The following is a 20,231-nucleotide window of genomic DNA, read 5'->3' on the forward strand; positions in this document are numbered from 1 at the left end:
AGAGATGCACTCTATTGATTAAATGGTGACATTTAAGGACTAAGAGAAGCTGGGATCAAGATATTTTCCTGAGTCTTGGCAAAATACCAAGAAGTTGAGGCAATGGAAGAGAAGGAACGTTTCCTTCTTTGGTTTGATGTTTGAGCAGGAGGCCTGAGCTAAGACCCTTGAGTTTCAGATCAAATCCTGGTCTGATTCATCCACCCAGAATGGAAGGAGCACATTGGAGATTACTGGATTGACAGGTTACTAACCATAGTTTTCCCATGATCAGTCTCTATGTGCTGGACACTTTCCATATGCTTCATCTTCAAAGCATTTAATTTACTCTGCCTCTTTCCTGAGTCATATTTACAGAAAGGTAAATAACAAACATTTTAAAAGATTTGCTGTAAGAATATGGGTATATCCAACTCAAGCAGAAACATTGAGCTTTCATTAATGTTTTTAAGTAGTCAGAAATGTGTTAAAATAGATTGAGAGTTGAGATTGTTGAATATGGAACAATGGCTACCGTATGATTTTAGAGAGAGGTTTTTCAATACAGGCTCCAGATGTTTGACTCCATGGGGTGTGCAATTGAGGGACTTGCATAAAAAATAAAAGACATTCACTTCACCTCTTGGCATGTCTGTTTAATGATCTCAAACTGCTGGGTGGGATGAACAACTTTGGCTGTATGTCTCTGACCTTGTATTGCCTCTCTATGTGTCTGTAAACACAGCATAACAATACACTCTTTCTTGTATATGATTTGCATAGCATTTATTAATTTTATGCATCATTCCTGACTTATGAAGTAACTCCAAAAATTCCTTATGAATTCCATCTGAATACAGTTGATGCTCAGACTTCTAACTGAGGCCCCTTCCACGCAGCTGTATAAAATCCACATTGAACTGGATTATATGGCAATGTGGACTCTGATAACCCAGTTCAAAGCAGATAATGTGGATTTTCTGCCTTGCTATTCTGGGTTATATGGCTGTGTGGAAGGGCCCTGAGTATAGCTATGGAAGATCTTCCTAATTAGAAGTCTATGTCTTCTGAGTTTTTCTTTCTTTTGGAGAAGAAAGGAAATATGCTTTTTAGGAAAAGTATGTTTGTATGTATTTGGTGAGTGAGTAAAACATGTTATTTGCCTCTTTAATATACAGACCAAAGAAGATCCTCAAATTTCAGCTCTTGAAAATTATAATCATTTTTCATCATGGTACCAAAATCTGCTTGAAATTATACCAGGAGACTGTGGGTTAAAGAATTGTTGTCCTTGTGGTGTTTCTTAAGTGGCTAACCACATACATCTTGTTCTGACAGGACATGTACACAAATATGCTGCAAATGTAATACTTGGCTGCTTGTATAGATTACTTAGGAACAATTGTGACACAAGTAATACACATTATTATTGCCAGTTTTGACTACAGTGCTAAATCTAATAAATCATGCTTTATTTAAAACCATGCACTGGATATCCTTTCTTTTTATATGGCATTTTATTTTGAAATGAAATTAAAACTTCAAAGAAGAAAAATGGAAGAATGCTATAGTACAATAAAATGGGATTTCTAATTAAATGGGGAAGGAACTCCACTGATTGCAATCCTTGTACCTCTTGGAACCTATGTCCCTTCATACGTTGCTAAATTGCAGCTCCATGTTGGCTGAGGCTAAATTGAAGTGGAGTGGAACAACAGAAGATCAACCCGATCTCTTCTTTTTTATATGATGTATGCACTCTGGACATAATACACAATTCATATTCCAGACCTTGCTTCTTTTCTGTGACACATTTATGCCTTTCATTCCACATCTTCTCATTAATATTGTACTTAGTAGTGTTTCTTTGAAGATAAAGATAAGTTGCCAGACCACACCTCAAGAGGAAGGTCCTTTTAGGACAAGTGTCAGATTCAAGACCTGCAAGCCAAATCTGGCCCACCATGTCATTTTATGTGGCTTTCCAGATACTGGACTACAACTCCTGTATTTCTCATCATTCGACATTATGGCTGGAGCTGATGGGAGCTGTGATACAATAACATCTGGAAGGCTGCGGTTTGTTCTCTTTAGTCAAGATAGTGGGGTTTGAATTCTGAAACAGGGCTTGTGAACATGATATCTGAATTTAAATGTCCTTTAACTTTTCCTCAACCTTGGAGCCACAAGTGCTATTGGTTGCCATTCCCATTACCCCCAGTCCATATGGCAGATAATCAAAAGTGATGGGAGTTGTCATTCAATAATACCAGGGGACCCAAATCAAGTAAAAACTAAAGAGCACTGGTCTCTCTCTATATATAGTTGGCCTTCTGCATTCATGGATTCTCCATCCATGGATTCATCAGCCCTTTGAAGGCAACCATAAGGCTGATGTGATCCTCAGTGAAAATGAGTTTGACCCATGGCCTAGGAAGTGGAACTTCTTCAGTTGTTTTGAAAATTGACAGAACATGCACTGGAGAGGAAGATCTTGCTTGTTCATGTTGCTAAATACCTGGGAGGAAGGAGTGGTCAAACAAATGAGATACAAGTTTAAAGGGAACTATTATGCATTGTGGTCTTACCTGTTTAGAGATAGTTTTGATTTGTTCCTCTGGAGATGGATATATGGGCATCTCTGCCAAGAAGCTGCTTAGTGACTCTACAACCTCTCCATATCAAAAATATCTACCTGTAACATTAGACCATGGTCGAGTGCTACCTGCACAAGGGGAAAGGTGTGCAAACAATGCCTCATTACATCGTTCCTTTTTTACTACAGCCCAGCCAAGAAGAAGAATAAATCACTATCTGGCTGAACTTTTTCTGCTCCCTGACGAGTGGTTATATTTGAAACAGGAAAGTGGGATTATTACAAACTCTAAAGATATTTGCTAAACAAACTGACTGTAAGCTTCAGATTGTTTTACTGGTTTATTTAATTAATGAGAATGTATATAAACTGGAGTTTAGTATTACAAATAAAACTATAGATTTCACTATACGAGTAGGAGAGTGGAAGGGGTAATCGGAGGTTCTTTAAAGTACACGAAATGATACAGAGTATCATTTCTTGTTCTGTTTTTCTAGATTTTTGAGGCCATGTGGCACAGGGATGTTCCACTTTTCTGGTAGTCCTGATGATTTTAGCATGAACAAAAGATCTGCAGGTCAGTCGGGAGTAAATTCATTTGCTAGCACCAAATACTCTGAATAAAGGTTTGATTCATACACATCAGGAGCCACGGTGGCGCAGTGGGTTAAACTACTAAGCTGCAGAAATTGCTGACTGGAAGGTCAGTGGATCAAATCTGCAGGACAGGGTGAGCTCCCATTGTTAGCCCCAGCTTCTGCCAACCTAGCAGTTCGAAAACATGTAAAAATGTGAGTAGATCAATAAGTACTGCTTTGACAGGAAGGTAACAGCACTCCATGCAGTCATGTCGGCCACATGACCTAGGAGGCGTCTACGGACAATGCTGCCCATTCTTAGAAATGGTGATGAGCACCACTCCCCAGAGTTAGACATGTGTCAAGGAGAAACCTAACCTTCATACACTTCACGTCAAATGATATTAGTCCTACTGATCTGATTGGAAATTTAAGTGAAATGCACTTGGATTTCAGGAAAGCACTTTCAGTCATTCAATGCAAATATTTTCTCTCTGGCAGAAATGCATGTTGTCTTTATTTCAGTTTCAAACACTTCTATGAATTAATTAATTCATTGATGTTTGTAAAACAAATTGACATTTAGGAAATCCCCAACAGACATGAAAGCCAGTCTTTTAAATTATTTTCCCCCTGTAAGCAATATTTAAGATGCATCCCTGTGTATAACCATGTATACATGTTAACTTGTAGTGTTGTATGCTTATTAATAATTTCCTGGCTGGAGGTTATTTGGAAGAAAGCCATTTCAAAATTTAAGAAATTTAACTACTGTTGATTCATAAGTAATAAATAGAAATAGAGGAAATTGTGTTTTCAAACATTATAGTATAAAATACTGTATCTGGCTCTTCAAATATCTAAGTAATATGGAATCACTCACTGAATCAAGCTTCCATTGCATAGTTCAAGGAGAAAGGGGGATATGTCATTCAGTAAAGCTCATTCAAGTAAAGATAGCTCAAAAATTTTGCAGACCTTGGGCAGTGCAATGGTCATGGTTCCCTTTTGGTACTATTTGGTTTGGCACTGTCCCTTTCTCTTATGGAACTCTTCCCTTCCATCTTTGACTCCTCTCCCTAATACACATCTTGCATAACAAGTACATGCATACAGAAAACATACGCACACATATGATGACACTTTGTAAATTAATGCAGTAAGGGCACATAGAATTATGGCATCATAGAGTTGGAAGAGACCACATGGGACATCTAGTCCAAACCCCTATCATGCAGGAAAAGCACCCTGATATATGGCTATCCAACCTCTGTTTAAAAGCCCCCCAAGGAGCTTCCACCACACTTTGAGACAGTGATTTCCACTGCTGAGTAGCTCTTACAGTCAGGAAGTTCTTTCTAATGTTCAGATGGAATCTCCTTTCCTGTAATTTGCTCTGAGTGCTAGTTTTCAGGGCAGCAGAAAACAAGCTTGTTCCCTCTTCCTTATGACATCATTTCAAATATATTTAAACATAGTTATCATGTCTCCTCAACCTTCTCTTCTGCAGGCTAAACAGACCCAACTCTTGAAGCCACTCCTCATAGGACATGGTCTCCAGACTTGTCAATATCTTTTTTAAACTGTGGTGCCCAGAATTGGATACAGCATTCCAGGTGAGGTCTGACCAAATCAGAATAGAGGGGCACCATTACTTCCTTTGAATTAGACACTATATGCCTTTTGATGCAGCCCAAAATCTTATTGATTTTTGAGCTGCTGCATCATACTCTTGGCTCATGTTCAACTTGTTGTCCATGAAGACTCAAAGATATTTTTCACACTGACTGTTCTCGAGCCAGGTGTTGCCCATCCTGTATCTGTGCACCAGGATTGTGGTGCAGCTGGCTGAGTGTCAGCTGCATTAAGATCACTCTGACCAGAAGGTCATGAGTTCAAAGCCAGCCTGGGTCAGAGTGAGTGTCCGACCAATTGTGTAGCTTGTTGTCGACCTTTGCAACCCGAAAGACAGTTGCATCTGTCAAGTAGAAAAATTAGGTACCACCTATGTGTGGGGAGGCTAATTTAACTCATTTATGAGGCCATAAAAAAGACTCCACCAAAAAGCACTCCAGCAAAGCATGTGGGGAATGCAGAAGTACTTCATCAGTGTCGCAGATGGACGATGAAAGCGACAGCTCCCCTGGTGGCCAGAAAACGTTAAATAGCCTCTGTGTATGTCTATATACGTTGTATCTCTAATTGGCATTGAATGTTTGCCATATATGTGTACATTGTAATCCACCCTGAGTCCCCTGCGGGGTGAGAAGGGCGGAATATAAATGCTGTAAATAAATAATAAATAATTTTATGTTTATGCCCAAGTGTAGTTATCCTACATTTCTCGTTGTTAAAATTCATTTTGTTAGTATTGACTCAGCTCTCTAATCTGCTAGGATGGTTTTGAATTGTGGTCCTGTCTCCTGGAGTTTAGCTATCCCTACTAATTTGGTGTCACCTGCAAACTTGATAAGCAGGCCCTCTAAAACTTCATTGAAGTTATGAATAAAGATGTTGAAAAGAATTGAGCCCAGGACTGAAAACTGTGGCTGCCAACTAGTCACTTCTTTCCAGGATGAAGAGGAACAATCGGTGAGCACCCAGAAGCTGTTCATTCTCTATTCTACTTCATAGACTATGTGCAAGCAATGTGTGTCTGTGCATTGCTGCTTCTCAGATTTAATCTTGACCTACATACTGTGATGAAGATGGCAATGAAATTTCATGATTATCAGCAAAATGGAGAAAGTTAATGTTGCAGAAAGAATGGTAGTCCTGGACAATCCATGGGGCAATGTGAAGGAGAGCAGTCTACAGAGAGGAAGGGTATGGATCGACACTAGGTCCCCCAAAATGTCCCTTACAATTCATAAAACTTTCACAAGCATTTACATCTACCAACTGAGATTGGTAGATGTAAATATAAAGGTTTATAAAGGTTCCTTATCTCATGAGTGTAATCAATATCAAAAGAGTAGCAAGGAACATGACACTTAAGGTTGAATCAGATCATGTTTAAGACTGCATCAGTTTTTCCCTTCACTTTATAGTCAATGTATTCATATTCATATTCAATATTTCAATGCTGAGGCTATTGTCCTCATTCTGAGACAATGATTCACAAAGACCTCAGAAGCTTGGAGATGACTCATTAAATTGGTGTTGCGTACAAAGCAGAAAGAGAAGACGAGATTTTCAGTTCCAAATTAGGAGTTACAAGAACCAGATGTACCTCTTGTTTGTGTCTATCTACAGTTTGATTTATTCATTTATAGTTCGTTCCTGATTATAACTGTTTTGAACATTGAAAATGAACACAAAAAGTTGAAAGTAGTAGTCCTAAATAAATATATACCATGATAGTTTTATGAGAGCAGTAGAATAGAGATTTCTTTTTTAAAATAATAATAATAATAATAATAATAATAATATAATAATAATAATAATAATAATAATAATAATAAAGGACAAAAAGGGCATGGTTTAGAATTTGTAATTCAAATGATTTTATTGGGTGCTTTCAGACAGCCCACAAATCTGAGCCAAAGCAGTTTTAAGAACCCGTTTTGCCACAGATTTCCATCCCCACTCCCACCAAAAAACCTGTGCTTTCCCTGGATGATGGTGGCTACATGCCATCCTGATTACAGTCAGGATGGCATGCAGCTCCCCAAAGCCCCATAAAAATAAAATAAAGCTCACAGGTTGCCATAATGTTCCACCTCATGCTCTCCTGGAACGAGGACATGACGTGGCGGGGAGTGGGGGACAAGGAGGAAAATCCCTCTTCGATTCCCCATCTCCTGGCACATCATTTCCTCATGCCAGGAGGGGCGAGGAGGGGCATTATGGTGGCCAGGCAAGTTTTATTTTATTTTTATAGTGACATTTGGCAGGAGGGGGTGGGTGCCCTCTTCGGGGGAAGGGGTAGGTGCCCAATCCACACAACCAAGAAGCTGTGTAGATTGGGCCCAGGAATTGCATGATGTGGTCCCTGGGTCCAGTCCACACAGGGCCATACCTGGTAAGATCCAGATCTTACCATAATATTTGGATCTTACCAGGTGTTTAATTAATTTGGAACAAACCAGGGAAACTCTGGTTTGTTCCGAATTAATTTGGTTTTACCGGAGGCATCATTTAGATGCCTCCAGTACAACCGAAGCAGGTCTCGCTTTTTGGGCTTGTCTAGATGGGGCCATTGCCATTTGGAACTTGTGAGACCATTAGAAATTGAGATGGACACAATACATTGAATTATATATTTGCACTGATTTGAAAACAAGTGTTCAGTAAATAACTTTTAGTAATTCAAATGCAGAGATCTGATTAAGATAACTCACTCTTCTTCCGCACAATGTAGTTTACCAGTAATACCAATCATCCATTACTGAAATAATCTCAACATAATCTCAAAATGCTGAAACTGAAATTTCCAATATTCAAAATATATATTTGGCAAAACAAATTAGTCATAGAAAATTTGAACAGATAATGTTTTTGCCAAAAGACTTTTCCAGACTTTTCCCCAATTGTTTCAGTCCAGGTACTTCAAGTAAGCATGCAGAAATGTATACACTGTATAAATCAGTCTTACCAAGTCACTTTTAGGGTTTAAAAATGTTACGGTAATAATATCTCTCTAAATCACTTAAAACCTCTTGTTTAAAAAAACAAACAAACTGGTATTTCATTTGCCACTTAACTACAGCTGTTAGTTTTTAAACCTATCCTAACTAAATTGCTTGTGTAGTAATGAGTAGGTTTCTATTACAGGCAGAAGAACATGGGGATGAAAGAACATCATGGGTGGCCAGGATGTTAGAATTTCCCCGTCTTCCATATTCTGTTACAGAATTTTTTCATACGTTTATGTTAATACAAATACATTCTCCTGGTTTTCAGCAAACAATTAAATTATGTATAAAGAATACAGTGGGTCAACTGGAAGTGAACATTTATAGGCTTACTCTGCATATTGTCTTCCCATCTTTAATACTTGGCCAGAAATAACGGCTTTGACAGATGTTTTGGCAATAATTGAAATAAAAATATAATGTGCCTGACATTACTGTGTATGACTGGACACCATTATACATCTTTTTTGTTCTTGTTTTTATTTTTAAAACATTATATTTTTATTGATAATTAAGCCAGTTAAGCCAGATATTTTATTAACAGAGCAGAGCAGGCAACAGAGTAACAACCTTAGTCAGAGTTTGGCCCAGCTCACAGTGTCTGGCGGGCCTGTTTTTTGCTAAAAGGTTTGCCAAAGGCTTTTGTTGAGTTTAAAAAAATGTTCTGTTTCCAATATACTTGCTGGTTCAGTATCCGATCTCTTTTAGCACAGAAAAGAGATCCTCGTCACTCATTTGTTAAGCTTTTGTCACTGTTGTTCTGTTGTTCCATAATTCTTTGAGACTAATCACTTTTATGTATTTCCTTTAAGTGGAGTAGATACAGTATATGCATCATGTACCTCATAACTTTTCTTGAGACAATTTAACAGTAGACAGATAAAATGTGATGTGAGGTAAAGGTTTCCCCTGACATTAAGTCTAGTCGTGTCCGACTTAAGGGGTTGGGGTGCTCATCTCCATTTCTAACCTGAAGAGCTGGCATTATCCATAGACATCTCCAAGGTCATGTGGCCAGCATGACTGCATGGAGCGTTGTTAGCTTCCTGCCAAAGCAGTACCTATTGATCTACTCTCATTTATATGTTTTCAATCTGCTAGGTTGGCAGAAGCTGGGCCTAACAGTGGGAGCCTACCCCGCTCCTGGATTTGAACTGCCAACCTTTCGGTCAGCAAGTTCAGCAGCTCAGTGGTTTAACCCGTTGTGCCACCAGGGGCCTGTGATGTGAGACAGTTATGTTTTTAATTTTTTTTCTGCCATGATGCTCAGTAGTTTGCTTTGACAAAGGGTGCTTTGATAAAGGTTTGATTAATTCAACACTGTTGAAGTAATGCAATTGGACACCACTTTAATTGTCGTGGCTGAATACTGTTGAATCCTAGGAATTTGAGTCACCTGCACTCTTTGGCAGGGAAGGCTGATGACCTTGTAAAACTACATTCTCCATGATTCTATAGCATTGAAACACAAATTCTATAGTGTAGATGCACCCTAAGTTTTGACTCTCAATCTGGAAGCTGCCATTTTAGCAGAAACATTGCAATGTGTCAGTACTGTGTCCCCAGTACATACATAATACAAGTAGGAAAAGACCTGGATAAAAGTGTTGATTTAATTCTTTGGATTGGAACTACTGGAGCTATAGGTCTCTCCTACTGAGTGACTAAAGTTTGCATTCTCCATTCGTGATTCAAAGTGCTGGCTTTAACCTATAAAGCCCTAAATGGTTCTGGCCCAGCTTACCTGTCCAAACAGACCTCCCGCGATGAACCATTTTAGAGTTTAAGATTGTCTGGGGAGGCTCTGCTCTCTGTCCCACCTCCTTTGCAGGTGCGACTGAAGGAGACAAGAGACAGGGCCTTCTCAGTGTTGGCCCCTCGGCTGTGGAATTCCCTTCCCAGGGATATTAGATCAGCCCCCTCCCGTCTGACCTTCCGTAAGAGTGAAAATGTGGCTCTGTGACTAAGCCTTTGGAGAACTCATGCAATAGATAGATATGGAATGATGTGCAGTGACTATTGGAATGGCCCAGATTATGCTTGAGGATTACATGACTAACTGTGAAGACTTTGCCTTAAATGTTTTTAGTGGTTTAAATGTATTTTATAATTCTATTTCAGTGTTTATCTTAATTGTACATAGTCTTATGATATCGAGTAGTTGCCTATGTGAAAGCTCTCTTGAGTCCCTTCGGGGTGGAGAAAGGCGGGGTAGAAATGTCATAAAGAAATAATAATGACTAAATTATGTTGCTTCAAGTGACCCTGTTAATTTACGACTATTCCAATCAAGCAAGGAATGCTCAAATGGTTTTGCTAGTTCCTTCTTCTGAAATATAGCATGAAGTACCGGGTATTCATTGGCATCTCCCATCCAAGGGCTAATCAGGGCTGACCCTGCTTAGCTTCCAAAATTGGATAGAATGTGATTATACTGTTGTACTGTTCTTTATTTTACTTAGAAGCAAATTGCAGTTTTTCTTCCAAATTGAAGAACAAATCCATAACAATTGTAGCTAAAGGATTGATATTTCTTAACCACTGTGATAGTACTTCCTGTTCCAGCAATATTCCGCTTACATTTTGTTTGTTTAACTATTTGGTTATTCTAAGGTTGTCATTACTTTCCACTTTTATGTATTGCAGATATCGTACAAGTTTCAGGCCTAAATATGTAATAAAGTACAAGACAGTCACTGAATTAGAATGGAGATGTTGCCCTGGACACATGGGGGTAGACTGCAAAGAAGCTGTACCACAAAAGCCGAAACCAGTAGTTTTCCCAGCAAACTTACCACCGCATGATAGCAAGAGAAATTTGGGTAACCCTTACTTTGATTTTATTGTATTTGACTGTGCCTAGGACTGGTTGAGCATGCCTTATTCATAATTCTGAAATCCAGATTACTCTAAAATCCAAAATTATTCCCATGGGAATAGTGAGACCTTTACTTTCTGGTGGTTTGACGTACACAGACTTTGTTTCATGTCATTTTGTGTGCATATGGAGATAATAGGTGTTCCAAAATCTGGGTGGGGGGGGGGTCCAAAACACTTCTAACCCAATGCACTTCAGATAAGGAATACTCAACCTTTTCCTCTCTTGTTTCTGTGTTTTTATACTTTTCTGTATTCAGAGAGCTTAGTAATGCCTATATTCATTTATCGCCTTCAGAATTTAGTACTAGTGGGTTAAGATAGGGATAGTTAGGAAGGATCGATTGTATAATAGTGCCTATCTAAGCACTATAATTATTTAAATACTTACTTGTGTAGATGCTCTTGAAGTTCCCAGTTCCCTGTGCTTACCTGTACTATAAATGACAGCTTGGGCCATTACTGGGGTTTAATACTCTGAAAATATCACCAAAAATTACAACTTTACAGTGTTTCCATTCTAAAACCGGACTGGTGAACATGTGGCCCTCTAGATGTTGTACTTTCTCAATAAAAATCCTATGGCCTGAAAACCAGACTTTCCCCTCTGCATCTTGAGCTCTACATTTCTAGTTTCTCATGTAAGAATTCCATTATAAAAAGTAATTCACTCACTGAGAAGGCAAGTTATAAAGACCTCCTCCTAGTTACCTGTTGTACTAACTGTCCCATCATAGAAGAGTATTAGTTTAAAAATGGAAATGGCAGGCACGTGGAATTTCTGTTTAACTTGCACTATTTGAGAATATGTTGATGGACAGTTGAAGCATAACATAAGGTACATTTGTAATTTAAGAATACTGTAATTTCTCCCCTAATAAGAATTGCATTTGAAAATGGCTTTGCAGAAGTAGAGTGGAGGTAGGCTAAATGGGATTTATATTATCTTTATTATCTTTATTTTAGGATATGAATTACCCATTAACCGAATACATCTAGATACCATTTCAAATCATGGGGTGGGGAGTGCCACCCAGGTTGGCAATTTATGGGTTTGAGTGCAAGCAGACAAGACTCTGTAAAAAGTGCCAAAGTAATACACTCTTCTCTCTTTCCTTGAAGCTAAAATAGATAATCTTTCATTTAGGTTCACTTTAGTATATTTCTGGCATGTTTTAAAATGCAAATTAGGAATCAAGATTTAAAACTAAAATTATATTAACTGCAAAACAGGTAGCAAAGCATTCCAGGCATTGTTACTGTCAAGACCCAGACGGACCAGCAAGCAAAACGGCAGTGAAGGAGTTAAACAAAGGTCTTTAATGTCTATTAGCACAACAAAAAGGAGGCTCTTAAAGTCAGAGCTATAAACACAAAAGGCTTGTGGTCAGCAAGAATGTAAACAAACCAAGTCCCAGTCAGTCCTTGCTGGCAAAAGGAAAACAAGTCTAAACGCAGGCAAAACAGCTTCAATTCAGCAGTAAAAACTCAGTTCATTTCAAAGCCAAACAAAACAGCAAGCAGCAATCCGCATGAAGAGCGGTCCAACGAAGTCAGCAGGGGATTAGCAGAGGCGTAGTCAGGCAGTCCGAGGGTCAAGGCAAGGAAGACTCACAAGTCCAGGTCCGGCAAGATTGGTCACACGATCAGGAGTCCACGAAGCTGCAAACAAGAGCTCAGGGCAGAAGTTAAACACAAGGCACACGGTAACGCGACACTTTGAACTCTGCGATTAGTTTGTTCCCAAACTGCTCCTTAAATCTCATCCGAGTCGCTGGAGTTACTTTCAGGTGCGTCTGCCTCCACAGGTGAATCCCGACTTCGTCATTGCTGCCAGTCAGTGCTTCGGGCTGCATCCTGCAAAGTATTATCTGGAACCCAAGTGTCATTAAAACCCTGGAATTCATCGCTAGATGTGGGAGCATTAACCACATCTAATACTTCCTGAACTTTAGTCCAATCCAGCTCTTCCTCTTCGCTGTCAAACTCCTCACAATCAGCTACATCTCTAAGGCGTTTAACAACAGATCCCACATCACTATCCGAGCTGCTTGCTACTCGCTTTACACCGCGGTAATCTTCTAGCTCCATTTCCTCGCGAGTAAAACCCTCAAAATCCTCCTCATCCGTAGTCTCTAAGAACAAGTCTCTAATACGTTTCAGCTGTTGCTGAGCTTCCTCATCTTCTAAACCACGTTTCCTTCTACTACTAGTAGTAGGTACAGGAGACAGACGCTGACTCTCAACAGTTACTGCCTTGCGGTATTTAATATTTGACTACAGTTTAATTTATTTTAAACTATGGCTAATGGTTTTCACATAATAAGAAATTAGGAGTTTGCTGAAATAAAACAGAATTTTGGTTTGTTCCTTTTCCTGGCCAGATAAGACAAAGGTCACTTCTAGACATAAATTAAACCCGCTTCAGAACAGTTTAAGTCTCCAGACCCTGGGGGGAAAATATGGGCTTTGCCCATTGGTTGTCTCCATGCCATCCAGCAAACTTTTGGGATGGCATCAGCCCACCCAACTCCTCCCGCCCCTCACACCAAGCCTTAAAAATAAAGACTTACCGGGTTGCCATTAGGTCTCTCTGCAGGCCTTCTGGAATGTACCAATGACATACTAGTAGGAGGTGGGGCAAGGAGTGATTCCCCCTACCTCCTCCTAGATCATTAGTATATTCCAGGAGGCCTGCAGAGAGGCATAATGGTTACCCGGTAAGTTTTACTTAACATATAAGACAACGGGCACTTCCAGACATAAATTTAACCCGCTTCAGAGCAGGTTTAAATCTTCACAACCTGGGAGGAAAATGGGCTTTCAGGAAGGCCCAGGTCTAATGAAGCATCAAAGTAATTTGGGACAAAGAAGGGTTTACTTGCTTTGTCTCCAATTACTTTGCTTTTACCTGAGGCATTGTTTGGATGCCTCAGGTAAAACTCTGACAGGTCGTGGGATATGGGCCCTATCTGGAAGGACCCAGAGTGTGGGAAACCAGAATTATTGGGACTCCCATCTGTTTATAATTTAATAGTGCTATTTGTAAATTGTTGTTATGTTATTCACATTATTGAAATGATTACAAATTCTCCCCCCCCCCCCTTTTTTTTTCTTTCCACAGACTCTAATCCAAAACAAGAACAACAGGATGCACAGGATAAAAAAATTCAGTTCCTTGAGGATGAATTGTTTCGACTTACCCAGACAGTACTAGAACTTCAATCCTCCTTAACAGGTGTGAACGAAAACCTGAAGCTTTCTGTGCAAGAAGATGCAAGTCGCATGCTTGTCTCATGGCTAAACAATCTTCATGACCACCCAGGGCCTGACAATCCAGGTGAAGGTGACACAGAGAATAGTCATCTGTCTAGAAATAAAGACCAAACTGGATCTGGAAAAGACAATGAGAAATCTGAAGAAGCTGAAGATAAAGATGATTTGAAGGCCAGAAATGAAAAGCTGGAAGAACTGAACGAGAAGGTAAATGTCTATGAAGGACAACTGAAACAGCTCCAAGAAGCTGCTCAAGGCCCAACCATAACTATGCCTAGCAGCCAGTTCTATCAAACATATATAGATGCTAAGTTTGAAGCCCTGAGACAGGAAATGTTAGAAGGATTTGAGAAGAAAATGGCAGATCTGAAAAATTCTTGTGAGTACAAACTGAATGATCTTCAGCAACACTGTGATGATCATGAAGCCAGCTGCTCCGAACTGAGAGAACTTATTGGAGAAAAAGAAAAGGAACTGAAAAAAGAAATAAAATATTTTCAGAGTCTTATTGAATTGCCATCAAACCAGTCATTGTGTTGTAAGAATATTAATAGTGATGAATCTGTACAACTGATAAACCATTTGAATGAAAAGATTGACAGAGTTGCAGATGCAAACCAAATTTTAAATGCCAGAATAGATAATGAAATAAAGCATATTTCCAGCCCATATTCAGAAGGCAGCTTTGATGCAAAATGGGAGGAAGTGGAAGCAAGACTTAACGTTACAGAGAAAAATGCTGAAGAACACTGTTTTTACATTGAGGAAACCCTTCGTGGTGTTATAGCAACTGAAGTAGATGAAGTAAAAGACTTATTTGACAAGAAACTTCAGGCGTTGGAAAATAGACTTGGTGCTACTTTTCTCGATATTGTTAATGACACAAATCCAGATGAAATATATACTGGTCAAGGACCAATTTTACACAGCAGTTCAGGATCCAGAAATGAGCAGCTTGCATTAGAGGTCACCGCCATAAAGAAAAAACTACAGGATGTGGAAAATCGATGTCAGCAGAAGTGCCAGTTTGTACCACAGAATATGGAAGGCCTCCGTGAAGACATAGAAAACTGTAACAGCAAATATGATTTTCTGTTTCTAAAAACAGAGAACAATCAGGGTCTCTTAAAATCTTTAAATAACTCTCTAAATGATAAATTTAATTTATTTAAAGGCAGCCAACGTGATATTCAGAAACTTCAGAAAGACCTACGAATAGTTCGTTATGGTCTAAATGTTGTTGACAGAGATGTGAAAACCCTTCAAGGTGGTCTGAACAGCTGCAAAGAACAGCTCCTGGGTATCAATTCTACTTGTGAAAAGACACAACTTGGTGTATTCAGAAAGATAGATGAAATACAAAAAACAGTAGGCAATCAAACTATTTATCAAAGTGATGACTGTTGTAATGACCTGAAGGAGAAGATGGAACAGTTAAATGAGAAAGGGTTTTATAACCTGAAGAAATGTAAGGATAGATTTCCAGGCATCACAGACATGGAGAGAAGAGTGTCCCATGTTGAGAAAACTTGCAACAAATTAGATTCGGTATCTAGCAGCCTTCAAAGAATAAAGGAAGGATTGAATAAACATATCTCCAGTCTTTGGAACTGTGTCAATAAGATGAACAAAACCATAGCAGTCCATTCTAATGATATTTTCCTTCTCAAGAATTCTACCCAACACTTCCATAGCCAGATCCACAGGTTTGCTGTTGACCTTCATGACTTGATGAGAACTCATACTTCATGTAAGTTACTCTGTCTCTTTTGATATGTCAACATTTAATTTAAAATATGCAGTGATAATGGTGTTAAACTAAACAGATTTCAAAACATAATTTTAATTGGGGAAACAATTATTTTATGTTTTCACTTACTACTTTTTTCTTTCATAATAGTCTTGTTTTTTCTTCTTCTTTTATTACACTTAAAGGTATCAAATTGTGCTATTTAATATTACCTTATATATTTAAACAATTCAATTTTGAGCCAAATCTAGTAAAGTTTTACTGTTTACAGGATGGTACCACTGCTTAAATATCTATTACTTTTATCAATTAGAATTTTATATATTTGTGAAGTTTTTGATTTAAGGTTCAAATCCACAGGGCTTTGTATTTGTTGTGTTTTTAAAATTTTTAATTATTTCAATAAATAAACAAACAACAACAATAATGATTTAAAAAATCAACAGGGTGTTCTGCTAGCTTGCTACTGTTTCCAAAGTTGTAAAAAAAAGTAATTAAATATCTTATTGAGGAGATTTTTTCTTGGCAGTGGAACAGTAGGCACAGTTTGACACAGCTTTACATTCCCCAGCCCTCAAAAGCCAAAAATTGCTATTGGAATATATTCAGAAAACTTCCTAATACTGCCACCTCTGTCCTATCTCCCAGTTGTCCAGTTTCTAGGCTTGGGCAGGGATATTGGATCCATTAAATTAGTAGCACCCCCAGATATTATTTACTTCAGTTCCCAGAAGGCTTAGCCAATAAGGAGCAGTGCTCAAGGATTCTGGGAGTTGCAGTTCAAAATACCTGATGAACTAGAGATTGTGAAGCACTGCCTTAAATGATGCCACCTCAGTTTGTGCAATCTAGCCTCAGTAGTATTCTGTTTATATAATGTAAGACTCTAGTGGGACATCACAAGAACAATAAAACAAAACTGTGTTAAGTAATATGCCCCTGTTAGAATTCAAACCGGATAAAGGTGTGCTGGTTTGCAGCCAAAAATATTCTAGATTTGGCTTCAGTCTGTTCTTTAAAGAGCATGGAGCCAAGGACATTTTAAATGACTCAGTCCAAATGTATGTTGATGGATCCGTTAGTATTATTGTGTTGACTATACATATAAACCATGGACCAAATCCTTATTTGGTCCTGACTTTCTCAGCACTTCCATTAAAGGCAAGAGGATACTTGCTATGCTTAGGGACAGCAATGGGATGTGATACATTACGGATATCCTCCAGCAATAGTCGAATGACAAAGCCTATGCATAATGACCATCTCTTTTCTGGACAAAACAGTCTCGTACCTGTCCAGGCTTTTACAACCCAAAAGTGCAAGACAGCCATCTTACAAGGCTAAAATGCTCAGAATAATACCTGTCAGGGGCACACAACACAATAATGGTGCCTATATCACTAGGTTCCAATTATACCATCTTTATAAGGTGACAAAATAACCCATGTTCAGTATGACATGAGGAAACCATGTAAGGAATGATAAGAACCATGTAAGGAATGATAAAGAATGACAGCAATCTTTTGAAGCTCATGATTTTTCCATACAGAGGTTGCTAGAGATGGGTAAAATCCAACAAATACAGAATTATCTCCTCTGCTGTTCTAGTAATATATGGAAAGCCAATGAAGAGGGGAACACGAAACTGCTAAGAGCGCAAGAACATAAGAAGAATCTTTTTTTGTATAAGAAAAGCCAAAATACTCATCTGGTCACACATTCTCCTAACACTATTAAGTGGCAGAAGCAAGCAAGATGCAAGTGTAATCACTCACTCCTAACATGTGTGCCTAGCAATGGACGTACCAAGGCAGACATCCTCTGATACTGGAAATGATGCTATCTTAACTAGTAGTCATTGACTTCTCTTACATGAATAGGTTTAATCCCCTTTTAAAGCTGGTAGACATCCTTATCATTGGTAGACATCCTTATCCTTTTTTGTGTGTGTCAGGAGTGACTTGAGAAACTGCAAGTCGCTTCTGGTGTGAGAGAATTGGCCGTCTGCAAGGACGTTGTCCAGGGGAAGCCCAGATGTTTTACTATCCTATGGGAGGCTTTTTTCATGTCCTTGCATCAGAAGCTGTAGCTGACAGACAGGAGCTCACCCCGCTCCCCGGATTCTAACCACTGACCTTTTGGTCAGCAATCCTGCCAGCACAATGGTTTAACACATTGCGCCACTGGGGGCTCCCATCCCTGTCATAGCAAATCCTAGCAGTAGTGATCTATGTGAAGAAGTCATTTTGTGGACTTTATCCTTAATTTTCTCTGCCTTTAATAGCAAGGTTTTCTGTTTTTTTATCCCTTTTAAAAAGCAAATCTCAATATCATGAGAGTTCGATCCCTAGTGATGTCAAAGCTTTTGTAAAAGGGCAGGGGGGGGGCAGTCAACACACTCGCTTGTGGGATAAGGAAAAAATGGTTAGTTACTGAGAAACCAGCAAATTCAGACAACATGTGTTAAGTCATTAATAATGGAATATAGTGATTTGCAGCACTACAGGATTAAATGCCACGCTTGCATGATGCTAACTACATCTCACCCCAATGGGATAAAGTCATATCTGTCGTGAATCTCCTACCATTCATTGATCCTAGCTTCCAGTGTAATGTATCTACTTTCCACACACCATGTATTATATTCCATCTCTTCTCGTGTTTCCATTTAGTTGTCTAAAGGATTTTCTAGCCCTACAGTAATATTTTTGAAGCTGACAATAACTGTGCACAGTATTCCAATTCTGGATGCACTGTCGTATACCCTCTGACTGTCCTGATTCATCATAGGCAGTCCTGCTTTATCTTCTATCATCCTTTTTTTTCAGCTTCTTTTAAAATGTTCCACTTCTTTTCTCCTTTTTCAACCCTGGGTCCACTTCAGGCATTATGTTTATTTACAGACTCTAGAACCATTTTTCCTTATGTGATTGCTTTAATTAGATTTTGTGTTTTGATTTAGGGAAATGGGTTTTAATTTTGCAATTACAAGTCATGAATCTTCAACAGTTTATACTAATCCAACCAGTGATTCATTAGCTCTAAGCCAATTTTATTCACCACAACGGTTTCATTCTTCTTTATTTATTTATTTACAACCCTGACTTTCTACCAAAACTGGATTTCTCCTTTCAAAGAAAACTATATTTACTACACAAACAAGCAAATGAGATTTTGATTTTAGTTCCTTTTATTTGTACTTGGCAGATCATCACCCATAAGTTAAAGTGGTGGTGGGTCAAGAATTTAAGCTTAAGCTTTAAGCTTGTAGATAAATTCATTTCCTTGATTGGCAACTGACCAAGAAACAGAGAATGACGTTATTTGGCGGTTTGCCTCCTGCCGTGTCATCCTCTAAGTTGGCAATTGTAAACAAAGTATCATGAGCCCTGCTGGAAGAGATGGGGCCCTGGGGATATTCTATTTTCAAATGCAACAATGATCTAAGTACTGTTTGCCTTCCAGCTGTTTTGCAGACTGTAGAGACATATGCCTCTTTTACAGTCTATCCAACACAGGGCAGTAAGAAGATTGCTCTGAATATACTGGCTATAGCAGAATGACACCTGGGATTAATTTTGTTACTGGGGTTATTAACATGTGCTTTGTCTAACGTAAGGTGTCTCCTTTATGATCATTCCTTAGACCAGAGCTTTCCAACCATTTTATATTGGTGACAGACTTTTGAGACATGCATCATTTCATTTATGCTGAAGCCCCCAGTGGTACAGTAGGTTAAACCACTGAGCTGCTGAACTTGCTGATTGAAAGGTCAGCTGTTCAAATCCTAGGAGCAGGGTTCCTTTTATTTGTACTTGGCAGATCATCTTCCATAAGTAAGTGGTGTTAGCCCCATCTTCTATCAATCTAGCAGTTCGGAAACATGCAAATGTGAATAGATCAAGGGTCCTCAAACTATGGCCCGGGGGCTGGATACGGCCCTCCAGGGTCATTTAGCCAGCCCTCACTCAGGGTCAACCTAAGTCTGAAATGGCTTGAAAACACAACAACAACAACAATCCTATCTCATCAGCCAAAAGCAGGCCCACACTTCCCATTGAAATACTAATAAGTTTATATATTTTTTAAATTGTTCTTCATTTTAATTCTTGTATTGTTTTTAAGTGTTTTCTGAACTACCAATAAGATATGTGTAGTGTACATAGGAATTCATTCTTTCTTTTTTTTTCTCTTTAAATTATAATCCGGCCCTACAACAGTTTGAGGGACTGTGACCTGGCCCTCTCTTTAAAAAGTTTGAGGACCCCAGGAATAGATCAATAGGTACTGCTTATGTGGGAAGGTAACGTTGCTCCATACAGTCATGCTGGCCACATGACCTTGGAGGTGTCTATGGACAACTCTGGCTCTTCGGCTTAGAAATGGAGATGAACACCAACTCCCAGAGTCGGGCATGACTAGACTTAATGTCAGGGGAAACCTTTACCTATCATTTAATGACACAGAATTAAGCTTTATCAGCAAATTGGAGGCTCAACTAACCCCTTATATTACATAAATTGTAATAACAAAGTGCA

At 38.8% G+C, this 20,231-nt stretch overlaps 1 protein-coding gene across 1 annotated transcript in view; it reads left to right on the top strand.

Annotated features, from left to right (window-relative positions):
- Positions 1-20,231, top strand: part of EMILIN2 (elastin microfibril interfacer 2) — a 49,148-nt gene that overhangs the window by 15,529 nt on the left and 13,388 nt on the right. Inside the window, exons 3-4 of the mRNA XM_060775122.2 lie at positions 10,437-10,612; positions 13,792-15,693. Coding sequence (XP_060631105.2) covers positions 10,437-10,612; positions 13,792-15,693 — 2,078 coding nt within the window. The remainder of the gene's footprint in view (positions 1-10,436; positions 10,613-13,791; positions 15,694-20,231) is intronic.

Source organism: Anolis sagrei, chromosome 4 (assembly GCF_037176765.1).
Source record: "Anolis sagrei isolate rAnoSag1 chromosome 4, rAnoSag1.mat, whole genome shotgun sequence".
Lineage (NCBI taxonomy): Eukaryota > Metazoa > Chordata > Lepidosauria > Squamata > Dactyloidae > Anolis > Anolis sagrei.